General features: G+C 43.9%; 1 protein-coding gene and 1 pseudogene across 4 annotated transcripts in view; one reads left to right on the forward strand and one right to left on the reverse strand.

Annotated features, from left to right (window-relative positions):
• Wdr27 (WD repeat domain 27) overlaps positions 1-22638 on the forward strand; it is a 138794-nt gene that overhangs the window by 25839 nt on the left and 90317 nt on the right. For all 4 annotated transcript variants that reach the window (XR_015045930.1, XM_085833058.1, XM_085833059.1 and 1 more), the window contains 9 exons: positions 769-836; positions 1083-1204; positions 1620-1702; positions 3175-3253; positions 5014-5091; positions 8779-8876; positions 10230-10319; positions 15490-15611; positions 17182-17315. Coding sequence is in view for 3 of the 4 variants with exons in the window: in XM_085833058.1 (XP_085689184.1) it covers positions 769-836; positions 1083-1204; positions 1620-1702; positions 3175-3253; positions 5014-5091; positions 8779-8876; positions 10230-10319; positions 15490-15611; positions 17182-17315 (874 nt within the window). In the remaining variant the exon portion in view is untranslated. The remainder of the gene's footprint in view (positions 1-768; positions 837-1082; positions 1205-1619; positions 1703-3174; positions 3254-5013; positions 5092-8778; positions 8877-10229; positions 10320-15489; positions 15612-17181; positions 17316-22638) is intronic.
• On the reverse strand, positions 18046-20529 carry LOC110312679 (heat shock protein HSP 90-alpha pseudogene; annotated as a pseudogene).

A 22638-nucleotide genomic window follows, 5' to 3' on the forward strand; every position in this document is an offset into this window, starting at 1 on the left:
TGTGGAACCCTCCTTTCTCCGAGTGTGGTAGGCTCCTGTGATGCTCTCCTTCCATCTTTATGTTGGGCTCCTTATGAGGCTCTCCCTTCTCCCTATGCCAGTCAGACACATGTACCGGGCACCTAGACACATGGAGGCTCCCGCAGGCTCTTCTCTTCACGTGTGCTCCATCAGGACTGATTTAATACCCGACAAGGGTCTAGACAGCCTAGAGTTCTCCTCTCTAGCTCTGTGTTCTTAGTCTCTCCCTGGAAGAAAGGTAGGAATGCTTACCCACACCTCCTGCCCAGCAGCCCCATGCTCTTGTGTGCCTCCATTCTTCTCTGTCTATGTGGGAGATGGGGGTTAGCTCCCTCCGTAGCTTCTGAGGCTTGCCTGCTGTTGATGGTGAGCAGGAATGCTGCACGGTCCTTTCCCACAGCTCCGTTCTCTGTAACACTCTGCTCCTGTCAGGTCTTACTATCATTTCCTGCTTCTCCAGAAGTGTAACATATGTATTATACTATGTGTTCCTCTCAGCTGCGAATTCTGGCTGCACACCCTCGCCAGCACTCACAGCCTCACTCCCCTGCATCAGTGTCCTGGCACATTCCTTACAATCTGACTATGTGACAAAGGACTCATCTCTTTTCACATTGTGTCCCCAACTCTGTATATCATATGGTACAATAGCACTAATTTAGTATTTATAACTAGGCTGAACAAACGAGTCAGCTACTTGTTCCCCTGTATTAATGTCTCAAATATTTATCTTTGATGAAAATGAAGAATTTCAGAGCCTGAGCGTCCAAGTTGCTGGGTCCTGTGCAGTGATGAGCGAGCCCATGAGCGCCAAGGTCAGTGTGAAACTAGTGCCATGGGCAGTGTGTCAGATGCGCCCTCTATGCTCTGATGTATGCCTCTTCACTGTGCCAGTGTAATAACATCTTGATGATATTTCATATGTGAAATTATGATTGGCTATCCTGTTTGTACACGTGAAACAGAGCTAACTGTTAAAGCTGTGTTCATGACTGGAGAGATGGGGCGTACCCACAAGCCTCTGGTCCAGCCATGCTGCTAATCTTTTATATGTCTCCTAGGCATTTTGCATGCTTTCATCTATGTTTGGGAGTAAGATTGCTGTATTGGAAATCGACTTGGCTGCTCTGCTCAGCGCTCAGCAGTACCCTCGGGCAGGAAGGGTGCTTTCTGTGCTGGCAAGGTATAGTCTTTTTGGATATTGCATTGCTTGTGAGTGCTTACACGTGAACAACATTTTAGATCTTTTTCATGGGAGCAGTCACAGGTGAAAATGGGAAACTCTCAACCACGCTAATGCTATATGAAAGAACTAACTTGTTATGTCATGATTTTATTTTACTCAAACCTAAATGATTCATAGTTTAATATAAATATTAGTTTATTAAAAACAACATAAATTCTAAGATAGCAGTTCCATTAAAATGTCAATATTTTTCTCATTAAGATAATGATGTTGGTAGTTTAATTTCCAAATATTGTACATGTATACTTATTTACATGAGTTAATCTTATATTGTCCTTAAAATAATATGTTGCATTGAAACAGTTTTAAAATATCATTGTTTTCTCTCACAATGTGGTTATTTTTATTTTAGCTCCTGTGTCCTGCCAACTTCTCCACTGTATTTTGGAATTATTAAGGAAAAATTTCCTAAGCTTGCCAATACCAAACAACATGGTTAGTATAGCACACTGTGAAACACACATGCAGAGGTAGCCAGTTCCTCACAGTCACAGATTCAACATTGCTGAATCACTTTGTGAAGTCACTTCTGCCAAAAGTGAAATGCACTGCAGCCTCTCCTGCCCGTCTCGGAGTTACTGTGTTACCTTTGTTAGGGAATACACTCCACACTTCTCCCCCTGAGTTTGCTACACCCCTCAAGGGAGTGTCTCAATGCTGATGTGATAGGATAGTTTGGGCACACTGCAGTAGACCTTGGGTGTTTGCACAGTTGCTGTCACATCATGCACACTTCAGTGTAAGTTTCTGAGATACCTAGCCACAGTCATATCCTGTCACAATTAGAAATAATTCCTTGTATTATCCAGTCCATAATAAATTATCGTTGATGATCTAAAAAATAGGTTTTGATTGGTTTGTTGGAAACTGAAGCCAAATAGTGATTTTTCTAAAATATATTTTTAAAGCTAACTTCTGTGTTAAGCTGGCAGAGTTCATCCCAGTTGGTTTATACTGTAGGACTCAGTGGTGATTGATGCTTCTTTGTTTCCCCGTCAGGGACCAACTCACAGTCTCATAGTCTCCTGATTGGCTTAGTTAGGGAGAGAAAGGCCCCAGGCAGCTTTACTGATGCATTCTGCAGATATGTACCACATCTGCATGTATCCTTACCTTCTACCCTCTGGCTACTGATCTCCAGCTGGCTTAGCTGTGGCCCTGAACCTCCCTTGTGTTGCTAGGGCCCCTATCATCTAGAGCTCTGCCCTCCATTCTGAGGAGTAGTAAGTTATTAAACTCTTAAATTTGTTCTGTGAGGCAGGTGGCCTACCCCTGTTTGCACTGTGGCTTTTCTTGGTTGACCCCTCAGTGGAATTCCCACTGGTCTGTGTGCTGTGGTCCATTCCTGTGTGTTTCCTACAGGGACCCTGTACTGGGCTGTAGTCTAAATGCATTTGATACATGAGTTGTTATCTGGGCGTGATGACACATGCCTTTAATCCCAGCACTCACGAGGCAGAGGCAATTAGACTTTTGTGAGTTCAAGGCAAGCCTGGTATACTAAGTGAGTTCCAGGACAGCCAGGACTGTTACATAGAAAAACTCTGTCTAAAACAAACAAACAAAAAAATAAATAAAAACCAAAACAACACCAAAGCAAAAAACAAGAGAGAAAGAGAGAGAGAGAGAGAGAGAGAGAGAGAGAGAGAGAGCAAAGCAAAGAAATAAACAGTGCCACACATAATATGGTTTAGTATAGTCTGCATTACTTTCTGTACCTTTAATGTCCTTGATGAATTCCTGGCTGTTATTCATTGGCTTGATTTCTGGATAGAGCCTCTTCATTTCTGAGGTCAGAGGTCATTTTGTTTGACTATTCCTGGTTTGGGGAGAATGTTCTTTTTTTCCCAGGACAGTGAAATTGTGATGTTAAATGTATGCTGCTTCTTTCACTTCATGTCATACAGCTGTGAAGAGTGTCATGGAGGACAGGCCCCTGGTTTTCCACACTAAGGTTAGGTCATCTGGCTATACATCGGCACCGCAGTAAGTATAAGCCTTCATGTCTTCTGTGCCAGTGACAGAGCAGAGTTGCAGGCATACCATAGGAATAGGGTTTAATATAGACACTAATATGTCCTGGGATTCCCACCATGAACAGGGTGGGTAGGGGCCTGAGTAGGATTATAGTGTGGGTTGGACCCTAGCATGCCACAGTCACCACAAGGGTAGCATATATACAGCTAATATTTGTTAAATCCCCATGTTGATCTCCACTCAGATCCTTGAGTTCTTGTCAAATCATAAGGTTGGCTGTGGAGAGGAGAAGCTGGTGGGATTGAGAAGTGGAGAAAGGTGATACATTAAAACCATGTAGCCCACTAAGGCCTGATGAAACACCTTAAAATTTTTTTGAGCTCATTCACTCCCAAATTTGTGGCCAGTCCCCCACCCCTCTCTCTCATAAATACAGCCTGTTGAGCTTTTAGGGCTGTCCAGTTGGGAAGTTCATCCTGAAACACAGACCTTTGATTAGAAAAGTTTTATTCCCATGTCAGGGTGTAAATGCTGGATATTTAAAATATGAAGTAGCAAGTCTAATGGTGAGGCTACCTAGAGACCAGGAAGCATAGCATCATGTTAGTGGGAGAGACTGCCACAAAGTCTCGAAGTTCCTTAGTCCTTCACAAGTCTCAGATCTTTCAAGGGCACATCTACTTCTTTTTATAATGTGTAGCACACCACTCTTCTTATCTCAGAGCTGGACCTTATATGATGTAGCCCACTACATACATCATACCCATTCCTTTAACAGTAGTCAAAGCTGCCCTAGAGTCTGGGGCCCTGGTTGGCTTCCTGCACATAGAGCACGTGGCAGGGTAGGGTGAGGCCTCTGTCCTCTCCTAGTCAGTCTCTTCATCTGATCTCCCCTCTTGCCTATCCGCTCTCACCTCAACCTCAAGTCCCTGCTCAGGACTTTCCCAGGCCTCTGACCTAGATGAGTCATCCTGTATGCAACTTCAGCTCCACTGCCCCTTGCAGCCCTCCCTATCTCACCTTCTTTCCCTTTCCCAATGGCAGCAAGTGTGGATGCTCATTTACTTCATGTCTGTTCTATCAACCAAGCACAGGGGCAGCACTTGGCTCCTTGAACTCTCAAATATGACATGAGTAGATGGCAGGTAGATAAAAGGAGGGGTGGGTAGAGGGATGGGCAGATGGAGGGAGTGACCACTGCAAGGAAAGAAAGATGAACAGACAGAAGGATGAGTGTGTCACAGGAGTGGCCTGCTGGCCACATGAACACCAGGATAGCTGTGACTACAGCCAACACAAAACCATAAATCTACTTAAAACCATATGAGCCTTTAGTGTGTTGAGCTTTTAAATTTGATTGCATACTTTTGAGCATGAAGTTCATAGATGACAGCGTGGCTCAGAGAAGGCAGCCCATGAATGGATGATGGTGGATGGGTGGATTAGAAATTCATGCTTTAGGGCAACAGTGCAGCATTTTCATCTGCGAGCTTAAGTGTGGATGATGGTGTTCCTGAGGCTGTCCTGGCATTTTGAGCTGAGAAGCATTAGATAGGGTCACTAAGGAGGAAGTGTGTAGCGTTGTGACATGTCTGAGTCAGAGAAAGGGCCGCTTCTTAGAGGCCAAGAAGAATAGGAGGTAGCTGAAGAAACTATGTAAGTTTGTACATGTTTAATTTTTCTTTATAAAATGTAAATATCGCAGGAAATTTAGAATCCTAATTGGTGAAAGTTATATATACACTTGTTTGTATGTGTTTTCTTTCCAGTATGGCTATGTTTTCTCCAAAGACTAACATCAAACATGATAACAAAAGATCTTCAAAGTACAAGAACAATTACAAATGGTAAGTAGTTGAGTGCATGGGTTAAGTTTGAAGCAACTTAGAAGCACTCTTAATGTGCTTGCATAATTCTTAAAGGCTACATATGCATAATTCCTAAGACTATATGCATGTAAATATTGACACAAATATGTCACTGACATGCATCCTTTAAAGCATATATGGTTGATTCATTTGAGTAGTTCTTGGGCAGTTTGCTCATTTTATTTATTATGTTATTTATTTTGATGTAGTGAATTTTTGGTAATATATAGTTGTAGGAAAATACTGTATTTGATGGCTGACCACCCCTGAGAAGCATTTCATCTCACAGAGGGGATGGGAAAGCTACAGAGCTAATGCTGCTTTAACGCGGCTTCTTAGTGGACATTGTTGGTTTCTTGACCTAGATATACTGCAAACATAGCCTGAATGTCTGTATAAAGAGAGTTTGGGCCTTAGGGTTGTCCCAGGCTGAACTTAAAATATATAACGAGAAAACAGACTACGGGTTACCTAAGTTAACACTCATTTTAACATACCCTACGCCCCTTACTAGTTTTACAGAAATGCTGCCTGGAACTTTGAGTGTTTGTGACTGACCTGTCAGTTGCCCCAGTTACTGGGGCTCACTGTGTGATGCTCCAGCACAAGTGTTCAGTGTTCCCTGAGGGGCCTGACCTGCTTTGCCCACAGCTCTCACTAGGCCGCCGTCCCAACCACTAGAGTCCTCACTAGTCTATGTTCAGGTCAACTTGTTGAAATTTTAAAAAGCTTACACATATGAGTGAGGACATACAGTATTTGAGGTCCTGTGTCCACATATGAACAAAAACATACAGGATTTGCAGTCCTATGTCCACATGTAAGCAAGGATATATGGTATTTTTGGTCTTGTGTCTGGCATATTTTACTTATCCCTTTGGTTCCTGTCCAGTCTACTACAGATGGCAGGATGTCATTACTTAGCAGCTGGATCGTCTTTCTTTCTTTCTTTCTTTTCTTTTTGCAAGACAAATTGTTTTATAAAGTAATTGCACTTATAATCGTTGTCCAAGGAAAGATATTGAAATTGCCAGATCCAGAAATCCTCGTGGGATTCTTTCCAGTCACACCCATCTATCTTTTTTTTTCTTTTTAATTATTTACTTTATTGTCTGTGTCTGTGAGTGGATGTGGCTGTCCACAGAGGCCAGCAGAGGGCGTCAGACCATGCCATTGAAGTTATAGGCTAACATGAGCTGTCTAATGTAGGTGTTAGGGATTACAATGGGTCCCCAGAAAGAACAGCAAATGTTCTTAACTGCTGAGTTATCTTTCTAGCCCATGTCTGAGTGTTTTTTCGTAGCGTATAGATACCACATTTCACTCATAAGTTAACGGGTACCTCGGCTGACTCTGTAGTTTAGCTCTAGTGAACGGTGCATCAGTGAACGCAGACAAGCAGGAGTCTCTTTGGCAATGATTATTTCCTGTGAGTCTGTACCTGGAATGAGATTGGATCATAAGAGAGTTTTCATTTTAGGTTTTGAGGTGTCTCTATCCTGTGTTCCACTGAGGCTGTATCTTGTCCTCACAGTCTCAATAGTTTTTACTATTTTGTTTGTTTGTTTGTTTTGTTTGTTTGTTTGTTTTGTTTTGTTTTGTGAGTTGTAGTCTTAGATTGGAATGCCACTGTAAATCACACTAACTTGTATTGACCTGTGGTCAGGATACTGAGTTTTTTAAAAAATGTACTTTCTGCTGTTAAGAAGAATATACTCATAGCATTTTAAATGTGTTTTTGATAGTCTAGATATATTTTAACCATGCATATTGACATTTTTCCTAACTTTTTTTTCTTTTCCTGACCTACTGGAGTGTTTAATGTTTCCTGGTTGACATTGGGCTTCCAGAGTGACCTGAGCCCCTGGTGCTCTTCCTACTGTTTTCTTCCATAAGGAGCTTTGTTTATACTGGGCTGCTTTCTACTGTGACGATCCTGCTTTAATTATGAGAAATCTTTTTGTATAATTTTGGCTCTTGTAGGAAGAGGAAGCAAGAAGGCATAGCTCTTAAAGGTCCCTAAGGTTTAAGGAATGGTATTTTTAGTGCTTAAAATGGTATTTAAAACAGTTTCCAGATGCCAACAGGTGTGGAGTGGGAAGAGTGATTCTCACTTGCTGGAGGTGGGCCAGTGCCACCAGCTTCTGCTGAAGGTGAATATGTGATTAATAGCCCTGCCTTCAGAATAGCATCTAGGCAACCAACTAGATATGCCTCCATCATGCCCAGTGATTGATTCTGCCATAGCCCTGTAGCAGGCAAGGCCCCTTTAGAGTGTAGGAACCAGAAAGAGAAAGGAATGCCAGGATCAACATGTTCCTTGAAGAAAATGGGCCTTCCTGGTGCAATGAGTCCTCAGGCTGCAGGCTGCTGAGACCCTGGTAAATTACTCTGTCTGCATGGCCCTGGGAGACTGGTGCTGTCCACTCTCTGAGCACCCTCCCTGTAAGCACCCATGCCCTTCCCTTATCAAACTTGGCTTCCTTTAGAATGCAATTCTTTCATGGCAACTATTAACTGAGTGTAGAATACAATCATTCCCAACTTAAGGTGCTGTAATTTATAATTTTTCATCTTTATGGGTACAAAAAAGCAATACACATTCCATATAGCCCACTCCTGTATTGGACTTGCATGTTTTCTGAGTAAATGGTGTGAGTATGATTCCTCCCTGGCATTCTGAACAATGGCTTGAAATGTCACGGAGGGACAGCCGGTGCTCAGCCTGGCATTGTTGCTGCTGTGCTTTGGATGCAGATGTTCAGTACAGTGAAGCGGTATTCAATGCTTGCCATGGAACAAGCTTTGTATCAGGTCTTTGTGCCTGCGCTGAGCTTGTGGGACTGTCTGGATATGCTCATAGAAGGCTAGGTTGAGACCTGCAGATCTTTAGTTAGGTGTGCAAAAGTCATCCCTGACTTAGGATATTTTCAACTTATGACTTTTTAATTAATTAATTAATTAATTAATTAATTTTAATTTATTCACTTTATATCCCGCTCACTGCCCCCTTCCAATATCCCCTTCCCCTTGTCCTCAGAGCAGTTGGGTCCCCCTGGGTATCTTGCCAACCTGGCACATCAAGTCTCTGTGGGGCTAGGCATATCCTCTTCCATTGAGGCCAGACAAGGCAGTCCAACTAGAAGAACACATCCCTATCCCACCACGACTCCACTGTAAGTTGAAAAGTACCTGTAGTTAGTATTATAATACCAGGCTATATAATGGATCCAGGTGCTTGGAAGATGGCTTAGCGGTTAAGAGTGCTTGTTATATAAAGAAAGGGGCCCGAGTTTGAATCCTTAGCACTGACATAAACGCTGGGCATTTATGCCCATAAGCACAATATTGAGAGAATGAGAGAGAAGGATCCTGGAGATTCACTGAAGAATGGCATCTGAATTTGACCTCTGACCTCCTTATGCACATGCACACGTGTTTACATGTTTGAACACAAATCCACAAAGATACATGTCTTTTTGACAGTACAAAATACAAATTTGTTTTAAAGAGTTATTCATGATTGTGACTATAAGTTTAGATAGGTTTTTAGTTTTAATTATATAAAATGATATATTTATATAAAGGGAAATGTACTTAATTTGTAATTTATTTCTAATCTTACTTGAAATTATGTCTTGGTTTTTACTATGACTTTTCTTAAAGTAAAGAGTGCTCTTTGGAGAATTTCCTACCCAGAAATCTCAGCAGACAGGTTGCTGTAGCCCAGAAGCCTGTTGCTGTGAGCTGTTTGCAGTTCTCAGGTAAGCCAAACCTCTTCTTGGATCCATTTGCTCTTCTTACCTGCAGCTGGGTTCTACTGTCCCAGTATGAGTCTTGGTTGATGTGGTCAGGATTCTCTAGAGGGACAGAACTGATGTAATGAAAATATATTTGGGACTTGAGTAGATTAGAGACTGTGGTCCTGCTAGTCCAATAATGTCTGTCTCCTGACTGAAAGACCAAGAATTCAGTAATTATTGAGTCCATGAAGCTGGATGTCTCAGCCGGTCTTCAGGCTGTGTTGGAATCCTGAAGAAGTAGGTTCTAATACCAGCGAAAGAATGCCTTGGCAGCAGCATAGATGAAGTCGCAGCAACAGTAAGGGGTGAAAGGGCAAAGCTTCCTTCTTTCATGTCCTTTTATGTGGGCTGCCACCAGGTGTGACCTAAATTTAGGGCGGATCTTCTTACCTCAAATGATCCAAGCAAGAAAACTTGCACAGGTGTGCCCATCTGCTTGGGTTTTAGTTGATTCCAGATATAGTCAAGATGACAACCACAATAAGTCATGATGTTGGTATTGATGCTCTATAGCATGGCTTGGGTCGGAGTGGAGTGATACTGTAGTTGCACAGGGTGCATCTGTCCTGCAGCACTGCCAGGATGGTTCACACATACCTTCTGTGATGACCTCTTCACACAGCCAGAAGCTAGAGATCTGATCACAGGGTTACGACAAGGTGGTCTTGACCCTGGCCACCTTATGATGTTCTCAAAGCATCTTCCCGCCTGCCGTTCCCCCTTTTCCTGATCTAGAGTCTGGAGGCAGTGAAGTGATTGCTTGTGTCATCATGAAGGCAGTGTCAGATTGCAAGGCTGCCCTTCACCTTCTTCAAAGTGTTTTTGGTGGGTTACCTAAAAGTTAAAATTTATTACTCTGGCTCACAGAACTCTGCTTTTCAGATATTTCTAGACAAATGCCTTTTGAAAATCTAATATGCAGTGCTTGTCAGGGGTATTTTGATATTTGCTGTTTCCGTCTGTGAAGTTGCACATTTGGTAAAGATCCCCCAAATTTGGCTGTTGGGAAAGTGCTGGCTGTCACCGTCCCTTCTGTTTTTCTTCTGTGAGCAGAAGGCTGCGATGGTGCCAGTGACAGCTACTCCATGAGGTTTGGGGAGAATGGTGTGATGGTCCTGATGGAGGGTTAGTTCAGGGCCTGGTTCACTCCTTGGGAAGGAGGACATGAGAAAGGCGAGTGGGCCTTGTTATGTGCTGTACCCAGTTATTCTCTACTCGAGAAAAATGACTATTTATCTAAATGTTCTCTACTCTGTCAGTTGGCCAATGGGCTTCCCATGTTATAATTTTATAGAGCTGTTTATTTTTCAACAGGGGATGGACAGCAGCTGGCCTGTGGCTTAGGTAACCACCTGTCCCTGGTCTTCAACGCCAGCCTTTCAGGAGCACCGGCTGCCTTTTCAGGTTTCCTTACTTTTTTTTTTTTTTTTTTTTGGTTTTTCAAGACAGGGTTTCTCTATATAGCCCTGGCTGTCCTGGAACTCACACTATAGACCAGGCTGGCCTTGAACTCAGAAATCCACCTGCCTCTGCTCCCAAGTGCTGGGATTAAAGGCATGCGCCACCACCGCCCAGCAGGTTTCCTTACTTTTGAGGGCTGGGAAGGAATGGGATGTCCTCCCCAGTGCATGAGCTCTGGGAGACAAGGCTATGGCCAGGGCCTTCATGGGCAAAAGCATTGGGACAGTTTCGGTCAGTAAAGGAAGTCCACGCCTACACAGCTGAAACAGGTTTCATTTAGTAAAAAGTTTTTATTGAAGTGTGTTTTGAAATCTAGTTGTGTTCTTAATGGATGTTTTAATACATTAAGCAGCTCAATACCTTTTGAAAGTAAGAGCAGCCGTGTTATGTTGCTACTGTGGTAACTTCTTAACTGATAGACAATTTCCCCTAGTTTTACAGCGAACAGTTCTTAGATTTTAAGTAAGATTGTGGAGCTGCTTTAGAAACATGTGCTTCTAGGTATTGTTACTGACTACAACTACACACAAAAACCCTGTGACGTAGGTCCATTTGCCTTATATGCCCACTTGGGTAGTAGTGGACAGACACTCATAAGTTGCCTAGGAGTAGAGGCACAGGCATGAAGTGCTAGGAAGGTGAATGGGTGAGGACCAGGTAAGGCCATGCTTACAATCAGAGGTGTACACTGTGACCCATGCATGTTGGGTCCCTGGCCTAGCTTGAACTGTGCAGTCTACATCAGGGTCCTTGCAGTGTCTAGGGTGGTTTGAAAGAGAAAGGGGGATGCCCTCAGTAGGACTATAGTCATCGTGATGGGCTTGACCTGGGGTCTGAGTGTGGAGTACCAGTTGTCAGCCTTCTGTGCTGTATTGAAGGACAGGCTGTGACTGCTCATAGAAAGCATCTCTGTGGAATTCTGCCTTGTCCGTTGCTTGCGCTGCCTTTCAGATTCAAGGAGGCGCAGTCTAGGATGGCAGCTGCTGTGGTGAGTGGAAGATGGCTGATGAGGAGAGTATTCCAGCTCTGAGTGGGTCATCCACTTTTTGGAAACCTGAACTCTGCTTGCATTGCCTCCCTGCAGCCTCTGCACCTGAGGTTAGGGTGGAGGTGGATGTAAACATCCCTGCTTGTCATCTGAGAAGTGTGGGGTGTTATAACGTAGCTGATAGAAAAGCCACTTAACAAGTCAGGAGGTAGGATTGTGTCGGGCAGGTACTGGGCAAGAATGTTATCAGTGAGGATGCTCAGACATGCCCTAACCCAGGGCCGACGTGAGCCCGTGCTGGTGTCGCAGTGCTCTGCTCGCAGTGTCATTTCCCAGGGCCGTGACTCTGCAAGCTTGCTGAGTGCTTGCTGAGACGTTTGTCAGTGTTGCTTACTTATGTGTTTTTAATTAACCCTTTTAGAATTTTGTAAAATGTATTTGATCATATTCCTCCCCGCAACTCTTCACATATCCGCCCCTTCTTTACCCACCCAGCTGCTTTATGTTCTTGTTTTGCTTTGTTTGTTTTGTTTTGTTTTAAACCCATCAATTCCAATTTGTGTTATCCATGGCCTTCACTGGAGTTTGATTGACCTATGAGGGCCAGGCCCTTAAAGAAAGCAGACTCTCCCTCTCTCATCTGGTTTGAGCTTGCATAAGTCTTACTCATGCTGTCAGAACTGCTGTGTGTTTGTATGCCAACTACCCTGCTGTATCTGGAAAACAGTTTTCTTGCTCTGCCATCTCTGGCCCTTTCAGCCTCTGTTTCTTCTCCTGAGCCCTGGGAGGGAGGGCTCCAGCTCCAGCTGGATATCAATGTCCCATTCAGATTGAGCCCTTCAGTTTCTTACTATGTTTGCATCTTCAGCAGTTGTAGGTCTCTGTGTCAGTCACCGCCTGCTGAGGACGGCAGTGAATGTGATGAGGGTTGAGAGGCGCACTAATCCATGGCTGTGAGGCTAAGTCATCAGGAGTCAGTGTCACACTGTGACTGTTCAGCAGAGCACTAGTACTATGTTCTCCCCTAGGACTTATGTCTACTAGCCACAGCTTCTTAGCCCTGGTATTGGTGTCTAGTATGGGTTTCAATGTGTGGATGGGCCTTAAATCCAATCAGAATATAGTTTATCACTATTATATTTACACCATTATTACAATAGCCGTGTCTTGTCAGGCTGATTGCAGCATTCAGAGTTTGCAGCCAGGTATGATTTATGATAACTTCTCTGAGGTAGAATGCACAGCACCGCCCAGTACTATGGAAGCCAGCCAGAAGGGATGAAACCTCAGGTTCTAACCAGCTTCATTTCTTTATAGTCTATGACCCGAGCATGTGTGTTTCTATCAATAGGGTCTTACCGTCAGTCTCTGGATGGTAGCCAATAACATTGGCAATGGCCTGTAATATTCGGAGTTCTGTGGGACCCCAGTGGCCAGTAAGTCCCAAAGTGGCAATCATTCTGGACTCTGGGCTTTTCAGTTGTTAGTCTATGGTATCTAGGAGGGGTTTGCCACCCCATTATAGAGTAACTCCATTTAAATTCTTCTTATATATGTAGTATACATTTTAAGTATACTTACTTTTAGAGTGGTAGGCTTCCATGTGACTTTTTCAAAAGTTCTTCAGTGTTAGTCACCCCTCATGTTCCCTCCTCTACTCTTTGTTCCCAGCCTCTATCCCATTTAACCTTCCCTTTCCCATTACTGGCCGTCTCCTCTTTATACCATCCCCCCTCGCTCTTTTTGTTTTGGTTTTCGAGACAGGGTTTCTCTGCGTAGCCCTGGCTGTCCTGGAATTCACACTGTAGACCAGGCTGGCCTTGAACTCAGAAATCTGCCTGCCTCTGCCTCCCAAGTGCTGGGATTAAAGGTGTGTGCCACCACTGCCCGGCTCTTTATACCATTTCATTTGCTCTTTGCTCCCTTGAAAGCCCCACCCCAGGGTCCCTTACTAACTTTCTGAATTCCATAGGAATTCCAGATGACACACACATATTGGAAGAGTCAAAGATAACACCTACGGATTAGAGAAAACATGCAAAGCTGGTGTTTCTGAGTCTGGGTTACTTCTCTCAGGATGGTTGTTTTCACCCATACCCGTTTACCTGGGGATGTCATAACTGTGCTTTTCTTAAGGGCTGAAGAACGTAGGAAGTCAATAGACCATGTCTTCATTGTACATTGTCAGTTGATAGACACCCAGGCTGTTTCCATGTTCTCACTATTGTGACTAGACCAATCGTGAACATGGAGGAGCAAGCGTCTCTACAGTAGGGTATGAGTCCTTTGGGTGTGGAGTGCTAGAGCTGGACCATGTGATATTCTTTTTCCAGCTGTTTGACCAGCTTCCACACAGATTTTCACAGTGCTCCACGTTGTGTTCCCACAGTAGTGAGTAAATGTTTGAGAGGTCCTTTGTGCTTTTGTGGAAAATGCCAGAACTTGACACAAGAGGGCAGCAAAGGCATTTGGCATAATTTTTCTGCTTGGTAACTTTTTGCTGTTTTGAAGTCCCATCTCAGAGTGGCATTCTACTTACAGTACTTTCTGGCTTTCCAGTTCTATTTTGGTGGCTTTCTGGCCAGTGTGCTCTGGTGATACTGATTCACTGAATGCCCTTTCAATTGCAGTGTTCAAGTTCCCGTGCAGAGAGCAGCCTGGGTGGGAGGTTCCTGTTAGATTCTTGTCAAAGTTGTGGTTCCTTACGCTGCAGAGTGTACCATAGGGCACCTTGGGGTGGAATGTGATGGTTCAGCGTGTCTCGGGTCACTGGTGTTCTGTGTTTGCCTGACACTGTGCAGCCTCCAGTTCTCCTGTCTGCCTCTTTCCACTGGCTCACCCAGGAGGGAACCCATGATGTTGTCTCCAACTGTCTGTTTCTATGAATCCTTGGGCTCTTGGGTCTCTCAGAAACTCAGGTAGCTGTGGTTTCAATTTTGCTTTGTAGAGACTGTAAGGGCAAAGGTGGGATTAGGAGACAGCACGTTCCCTGTCAGAACGAGACTGAGGAGTAGGGGCTGTATAACTGAAGGTCAGTCCCACCTGCCTGTGGGCTCCCTAGCAGGTGGGATGCTAGCACCTGTGTAAGCCAGCATCCAAAGCAGCCGTTGGCCAGAGCAGATGATCAGAGCATGTCCAAGCATCCTTAGTGAGTTCTTCTGTTTTCTCCCTTTAAAGCTAAAAGAAAAGGCTTATTTATACTGATAGACCATCACAGGGTCCCAAGATCTTTTAGAGCACTGCTTCTTATACTGTGGTATTAGAACTTCCTCTGGTCTGGGCACATGAAGTCAGAACTTTAAGAAATGTGAGATTTTAGAAAGGCCTCCTCTCCAACCCTCATCAGTAGGCCTTTATGTACAGAGAATCTTTTATAAGTACTACCTGTCAATAAAAAAGCTAATGGCCAGTGAGCTGAGGCAAGAAATAGGAGGCAGAGCACAGCAGGAAGAGAGAGGATCCTGGGAAATAGTAAGACAGATATAAACCAGCAGGTAAATGAACTCAGGGAAACGCCAAGAGATGCTGAGGAGACACAAAGGAAGAAGCAGGCTGGGACCAAAGGGGTAACTAGCTAAATGGTAGACAGAATAGTTTAAATGGTTAAATATGTTATGAGCTAGTCAGGAAATAAGCCAAAGCTTATGGCCTAGGATTTCATAATAAATAATTAGTTTCAGATTCATCATTCCAGGAGCAGGGGCAAGGAAAGAAGAAAAACCTGAATTTTCTTTTTAAAACACCGTTAGTGCATGGTCATCTGATGATGGGATTTAAAACACCTTTAGTGCATGGTCATCTGATGATGGGATTTAAAACACCGTTAGTGCATGGTCATCTGATGATGGGATTTAAAACACCTTTAGTGCATGGTCATCTGATGGTGGGATTTAAAACACCGTTAGTGCATGGTCATCTGATGATGGGATTTAAAACACCTTTAGTGCATGGTCATCTGATGATGGGATTTAAAACACCGTTAGTGCATGGTCATCTGACGATGGGATTGGTCTTTCAGTCTGGCAGCAAGAAACTGCTTCCCTTATTCCTTGAGAAGAAGAAGCTCTGGCCTGTTCTTATACAGACAAACATTCTACTTGGTTTCCCTTTTTCCTGAATACCCAGGTCATGATGGAGCTGTGAGCACTATCTGCTGGAGCCATGACAAGAGGTGGCTGCTGTCTACAGGCCGAGACCGGACACTGAGGGTGTGGTCAGTTCACAGGACAGAACTCATGCTGCTTTTGGTAATGTGCACATGAGCACCTATGCCGTGGTGGTCAGTGACATCAGACAAAGTTCTTAGTGACCCTGAGCTATAGACGGTCACAGCTGTCAGCCCTCTTTAGGGGAGACCAGCAGTAGATCCAGACTGCGTAGTGACCCTGAGCTATGGACTGTCACAGCTGTCTGTCTCTCTTTGGGGAACACCAACAACAGGTATAACGAGGATCTGTTTTACTACAGTAGATACACAGTGGTGGAGCAGTTTCTTATTCACATATGAAATACATGCATATTTAACACATAGTAACACACTCTTGGTGTGCGATATGTCTCTTGACATACATTAAATATATATTTACATTTGTTATGGTGTAAAAATAGCAAAATGCCCACAGTAAAGCACAGCTAACTTTATGTTAGTTCCTTGTTATATTGCAGAGGTAATAATGATGGTCTGGAGGATTCTATGAAGGAGCGTAGTGACTGGCTTAAAGGAATCCTGTAAGGTTTTTTGGAAATAGAGTGAGAAAGGAGAGACAGGGCATGGAGCTCTCACTACTAAGGTGGAAAGAAGAGAGGATGCTAAGAAAGAAGCCTTGCTTCTCCTCATGAATTATGACCTTATGAACTGCAGACATAACCCACAAGTGGTGAACATTTCAGAAATGTCAGTCAGAGCCTGAGTCTGGATATTCTGACTTATACTATTTAAACTTAACAGTATATGATAGTGATAGAAATTGTACCTTGAAGCTTGACCTTTTCTTGGCTTAGAGACCTAAGGATGCAATACTTTCTGGTAAGGCTGGGCTGGGCTGCACATGCTCAGTTGGTCTTATGACCCACACTCTGCAGGGTCTGGATACTAAGCGGAGATGCTGGATGGTTGGCTAGGCATTGAATTATCAGTAGCCACAGGCAGGCATTCTCTTATAGGACACCTCTGGAGAGGGCAGAGGGCAGATGGGCTGGTCAGGGTCAGTGCCCCATTGGAAGTTCTCAGCAGCACCAGAGGAACAAATGTCCTGCAACAGGGATCAGTGTTGCTCTCTGCATGGGCTTGATTGCATAAGACACAAAGTTGGTCTTCCTTGAAAATTAAAAGAAAAGGCACTTTTAAATACTGGTGGATTATCCTAGGGTATGGAGGTATCTGTACACTCCTTTAGAGAGCACTGCTTCTTATGCTGTGTTTCAGAGCATGTTCTCTGCTTCAACAGCGGTTGACTGTCCTTGATAGTCAATATTTCATTCCCTCCACTTTTCCAATCTTCTGAGCTAGCTGTGTAACACAAGCCTGTAAACCCTGACCAAGGATGCTGAGGCAGGATGGGTGATCCCCTAAGTCAGTGTGAGGGCAGTACGGTTACATAATGAAATTCAGTCTCCAAATTCCTTTATCTCCAAATTGTCAAATTTTCTTCAAGTAAGCTTTGGCAGTGGTCAGTAAGCAAAATCAGGATTGTGAGTTGGTGGTGACAAGACGTGTGCAAGATGAGTACAGGGTGTGTGTGTGTGTGTGTGTGTGTGTGTTGTTGGGGAGAGGTTTCTAGTGTGCTACAGAGTTCTCACAGCTGTTCTGCCTCACAGGCTCCAGATGCTTTTCCCAAGCCAGTAACATCTGCACAGTTCTACTACATGGATACCTTCATACTGCTGTCTTCTGGCCCAGAGTTTTGCCTGCTGAAGTACCACATTGACCTCTGTAGGGATGACATACGAAGGTAGGTGACCTTGAGCCTTCCTGCTCTGACCCCAAAGAGCCAGCCCACTTTCCCACTCTGCCCCACCTCTTCATTCCTAGAGACATGAACTTTAAAATCTTAAGCCTAAAAAAAAACCCAACAAACTTTTGCAAGGGGGAGTTTTAATTATTGGTTTTGCAGTTTTCCTGGCTGTAACACAGTTCTCTGTGCTCTTACCTTTTGTTCATTGATTTTACCCTGACCTTCACTTTGCCACTCCACAAGAGCAGGAGCTAGTGTTGTCTTGTAAGAGAAGTTCTGAGGGCATGTCTGCCTGTGCCTCTGCATCCCTGTGGACAAATGGGAAGATGAGTAACAAGTGTGTGTTAAGTGGCTGCTGTAATATTGGAACACTGGGAAATGTAATCAATAGTTAAATACATTCTGTGACTCAATAGAAACATTGATCTGCTACTTAGCAGAATAGCTAATAATAATGAGAGATTTTTTTCCTTTATTTTTTTATTAGATATATATTTTTTTTCATCTCCTCTGTATTTATCTTTTAAAGCAGAATGTGATCGGGCACTGTTATTTCCATTCACAAGCCTTGCTGAGTTACAAGACCGAGGAAACTTAGGGTTTTGTTCTCAGGACTTTGGAAAACAAGCCACTTGGGGAATTCCTGTCAGGTTGTTCTAACTTGTGTTTACTTCTAAGACTAATACATGCAGAATTAACTATAGGAAATGAAAATTTTAAGATGTAATTTAAGCCATCTTAATTTGGTCTACTAAGGAATCCAGCTCAACAGCTAAACACTTCAGACCACAAAGTTAACATGAACAGTAGGTTACATTACGTGTTACAACAAACGTTCCATCAACCTCTTGAGTTAAACCTATAGTATCACAGTATCACATGTAGAAATTTTATCTTCCCCTTAGTTTTCATGCCACACAGATGTTTTAAATGTTAACAAAAATAAACAAAAATCATGGAAAATATATTATCAGAAGGAATGAAGGTAAGCAAACATAGTTCTGGTGACTTAGTCTACTTCTTCCATGCGAGATGTGTCGTCGTCTCCTTCCAGGGGAGGCATTTCTTCAGTTACAGCAGCACTGGTGTCATCCACAGTAGGGTCATCCTCATCAATACCTAGACCAAGCTTGATCATCCTGTAGATCCTGTTAGCATGGGTCTGGGGATCTTCCAGACTGAAGCCGGAAGACAGGAGTGCAGTTTCGTACAGCAAGATGACCAGATCCTTCACAGATTTGTCATTCTTGTCAGCCTCTGCCTTTTGCCTTAAGGTTTCAATAATGGAGTGATCAGGGTTTATCTCCAGGTGTTTCTTTGCTGCCATGTAACCCATTGTTGAGTTGTCTCTGAGGGCTTGAGCTTTCATGATTCTGTCCATGTTTGCTGTCTACCCATACGTGCTTGTGACAATACAGCACGGGGATGTCACCAATCGGTTTGACACAACCACCTTTTCAACCTTCTTCTCCAAAATATCTTTCATAATTTTGCAGAGGTTCTCAAATTTTGTCTTTTTCTCTTCCTGTTTCTTCTTTTCCTCCTCATCTTCTGGAAGTTCCAGTCCTTCTTTGGTAACAGACACCAAGGTCTTGCCCTCAAATTCCTTCAGCTGTTGCACACAATACTCATCAATGGCCTCAATCATATAGATTACTTCTAAGCCATGCTTTCGGAGACGTTCCACAAAGGCCGAGTTAGCAACCTGGTCCTTGGTCTCACCTGTGATAAAATAGATGTGCTTCTGGTTTTCCTTCATTCTGGTGCAGTAGTCCTTCAGAGAAACCATCTCATCCCCAGAAGCAGACGTGTAGTACCGCAACAGCTCTGAAAGCTTCTTCTGATTCTGAGAGTCTTCGTGAATTCCAAGCTTTATATTTTTTGAGAACTGCTCATAAAACTTTTTGTAGTTCTCTTTATCTTCTGCTAGTTCAGTAAATAGTTCTAAGCATTTCTTGACCAAATTCTTTCTGATAACTTTCAGAATTTTTCTTTGTTGCAGCATTTCACGGGAAATATTTAGAGGGAGATCCTCAGAATCCACTACCCCTCTAATGAAATTCAGATACTCCGGGATTAGCTCCTCGCAGTTATCCATGATGAAAACTCTGCGAACATACAACTTGATGTTGTTCTTCTTCTTTCTGTTTTCAAACAGATCAAAAGGAGCGTGTCTTGGGACAAAAAGAAGGGCCCGGAATTCTAATTGTCCTTCAACAGAAAAATGCTTTACTGCCAAATGTTCTTCCCAATCGTTGGTTAAGCTCTTGTAGAACTCTCCATATTCCTCATTAGTGATGTCATCAGGATTTCTCATCCAAATCGGCTTTGTTTTGTTGAGTTCTTCTTGATCAATGTACTTTTCCTTTATCTTCTTCTTTTTCTTTTTGTCACCATCCTTCTTCTCCTCCTCTTCTTCATCAGAACCAACATCTTCTATTTCAGGTTTATCATCAGACTCCTTTTCTTCTTTTTCTTTCTCTTCCTCTTTCTCTTCCTTTTCTTCAGCCTCATCATCACTGACTTCCTTATCTCGTTCCTTCTCCACAAAGAGAGTAATGGGATAGCCAATGAACTGAGAATGCTTCTTCATGATCTCCTTTATTCTCCTTTCCTCCAAATACTCAGTTTGGTCTTCTTTCAGATGCAAGATAACCTTTGTTCCACGACCCATTAGTTCACCTGTGTCAGTCCTCACTGTGAAGGATTCCCCAGCTGAGGACTCCCAGGCATACTGCTCATTGTCGTTATGCTTGGTGATGACAGTCACTTTCTCAGCAACCAAATATGCAGAGTAAAAACCAACACCAAACTGGCCAATCATAGAGATATCTGCACCAGCCTGCAAAGCCTCCATGAAGGCTTTGGTGCCCGACTTGGCAATGGTGCCAAGGTTATTGATCAAGTCGGCCTTGGTCATTCCAATTCCAGTATCCACAATCGTCAGGGTTCAGTGCTGTTTGCTGGGAATGAGATTGATGTGCAGCTCCTTCCCTGAGTCCAGTTTACTGGGGTCCGTCAGGCTCTTGTATCGGATTTTATCCAGAGCGTCCGATGAATTGGAGATGAGCTCCCTCAGAAAGATCTCTTTGTTCGAGTAGAAGGTATTGATGATCAAGGACATTAACTGGGCAATTTCTGCCTGAAAGGCAAAGGTCTCGACCTCCTCCTCCTCCATTGGTTGGTCTTGGGTCTGGGTTTCCTCAGGCATCTCCACGGGCTGAGGGAACTCGGATGGCGGCCCCGCTGCCGCTGCAGTGCCAGCATCCTATGGCCCTGCTGCCCAAGCCCCGCTAAGTCCGCCTGCGCCACTACTCACCTGATATTTTCTTTATATACATTTCAAATGCTATCCCAAAAGTTCCCTATACCCCCCCCCCCCTGCTCTCCTATCCACCCACTCCCACTTCTTGGCCCTGGTGTTCCCCTGTACTGGGGCATATAAAGTTTGCACGACCAAGGGGCCTCTCTTCCCTGTGATGGCCTACTAGGCCATCTTCTGCTACATATGCAGCTAGAGACAGGAGCTCTGGGGGGGGGGGTACTCATTAGTTCATATTGTTATTCCACCTACAGGGTTGCAGAACCCTTCAGCTCCTTGGGTGCTTTCTCTAGCTTCTCCATTGGGGCCCTGTGTTCCATCTTATAGATGACTGTTCCATCCACTTCTGTATTTGCCAGGCACTGGCATAGCCTATAACAGGGTCCCTTCAGCAAAATCTTTCTGGCATATGCAATAGTGTCTGGGTTTGGTGACTGGTTATGGGATGGATCCCTGTGTGGGGTAGTCTCTGGATAGTCTATCCTTTCGTCTTAACTAATGAGAGATTTTTGATACTTAAACTAAAACATATTGTAGTATAAATATGGTTGTATATTAAAAAGTCTGGCACAGTATTCATCACAATGTTCACTTATGTAAAAAGAGACATTTTTCCTTCTATATTTACCACCTTAGACAATAAGACGTGTTGTTGTCTAGTTTTAACATATTTTTCTAGCTTTGTTATCATTGGAAAGCTGTTAAAAGCACAGGTGAAAATGTGTCCTGATGTCTGCTGGGATTCATCACATTCTTGGGTGCCAGCAATGGCCCAACCTCTCAGTCTTTCTAGGCAGAACACCTCATGTGTAGCAGGGTGAGGAGACCCAAGTTAGAGTGAGGACTGCTAGTTGACTGATGCATGCTTTGACCTCATGTGCTGGCCCAGAGTTGCAATGTCAGAACCAGTGTGCAGCCGAACCCAGCCTACGTCTTTGATCCCACTCACCCCAGCCCATCTGTCACACTTTTCCCACCTCAACCACCATATCCTACCTTATCCCATCCCCCTCTTCCCATCCCATCTCATTCTACCATACCTCATCCCATCCATCCCATCCCACTCTTCCCACCCCATCCTACCCCATCCTACCCTACTCCATTCCACCCCATTCCACCTCATCCTATTCTACCCTATCCCATTCCAAAACAGAAAGCCCTGCCTGCTGTGATTGGCAGCTCTTTTCAGGAATACCACAACTTAAAGTAGGGTAAAGTAGGTCCCAACAAGGCCTTCCAGCCATTGGTGAACTGCTCTGTGTCAAACTCTGGGTCCTTTTCTGTGATCACCTCTGTAGGCTCCAGTCTAGCCAGAGCTTCACTGTTACTGGGTTAGGTAGACAGAGACTTAGGATAAATAATGCAAACTGCAGCTTGGTTGGTGGCATTGAAAAGTAGGAGACAGGGCTTCTGAAGAGTGTGCTTTCACTTCCGAAAGGTGGCTGGGGTGGTGGCTGTGTCTGTGCCTGTGGGGTCATCTGCTTGGTCTTCTCTTGGGTTCTCTTTCTCGTCCTTGCCTCTGCTTGGCCACCTTTCTGGAAAGTCTTCTCTCAGCATGTTGTTTTCTAGTGTTTTTCTAGAGAAAATGACTTCTTTCTCAGCCATCCTCTGTGTAACTGTAAGCCAGCAATTCCCAACCTCTGGGCTGCAACCCCTTTGGCAAACCTCTATCTCCAAAAATATTTACATTACAATTCATAACAGTAGCAAAACTACAGTTATGAAAATAATCTTTGGTTGGGGGTCACCACAGCATGCAGAACTGTGTTAAAGGGTCACAGTGTCAGGAGGGTTGAGAACCACTGCTGTAAGTGGTGTTTCATAGCCATCTCTGTGGCTGCCAACCTCTCTTTGAACATTGATTCTCTGAGTCTCAGCTGCACTGCTTCTGTCTCTGTATGGGTCCCTCTCTTATGTCTCTTCAGGCCTGGGGCCTGTCTCTACCTTCTGCTGCCCTGGGACTGTTCCAGAGTTCCTCAGCCTCAGATACAGTGCTCT

Source organism: Mus caroli, unplaced genomic scaffold, assembly GCF_978045245.1.
Source record: "Mus caroli unplaced genomic scaffold, Mus_caroli_1 scaffold_18, whole genome shotgun sequence".
Classification (NCBI taxonomy): Eukaryota; Metazoa; Chordata; class Mammalia; order Rodentia; family Muridae; genus Mus; species Mus caroli.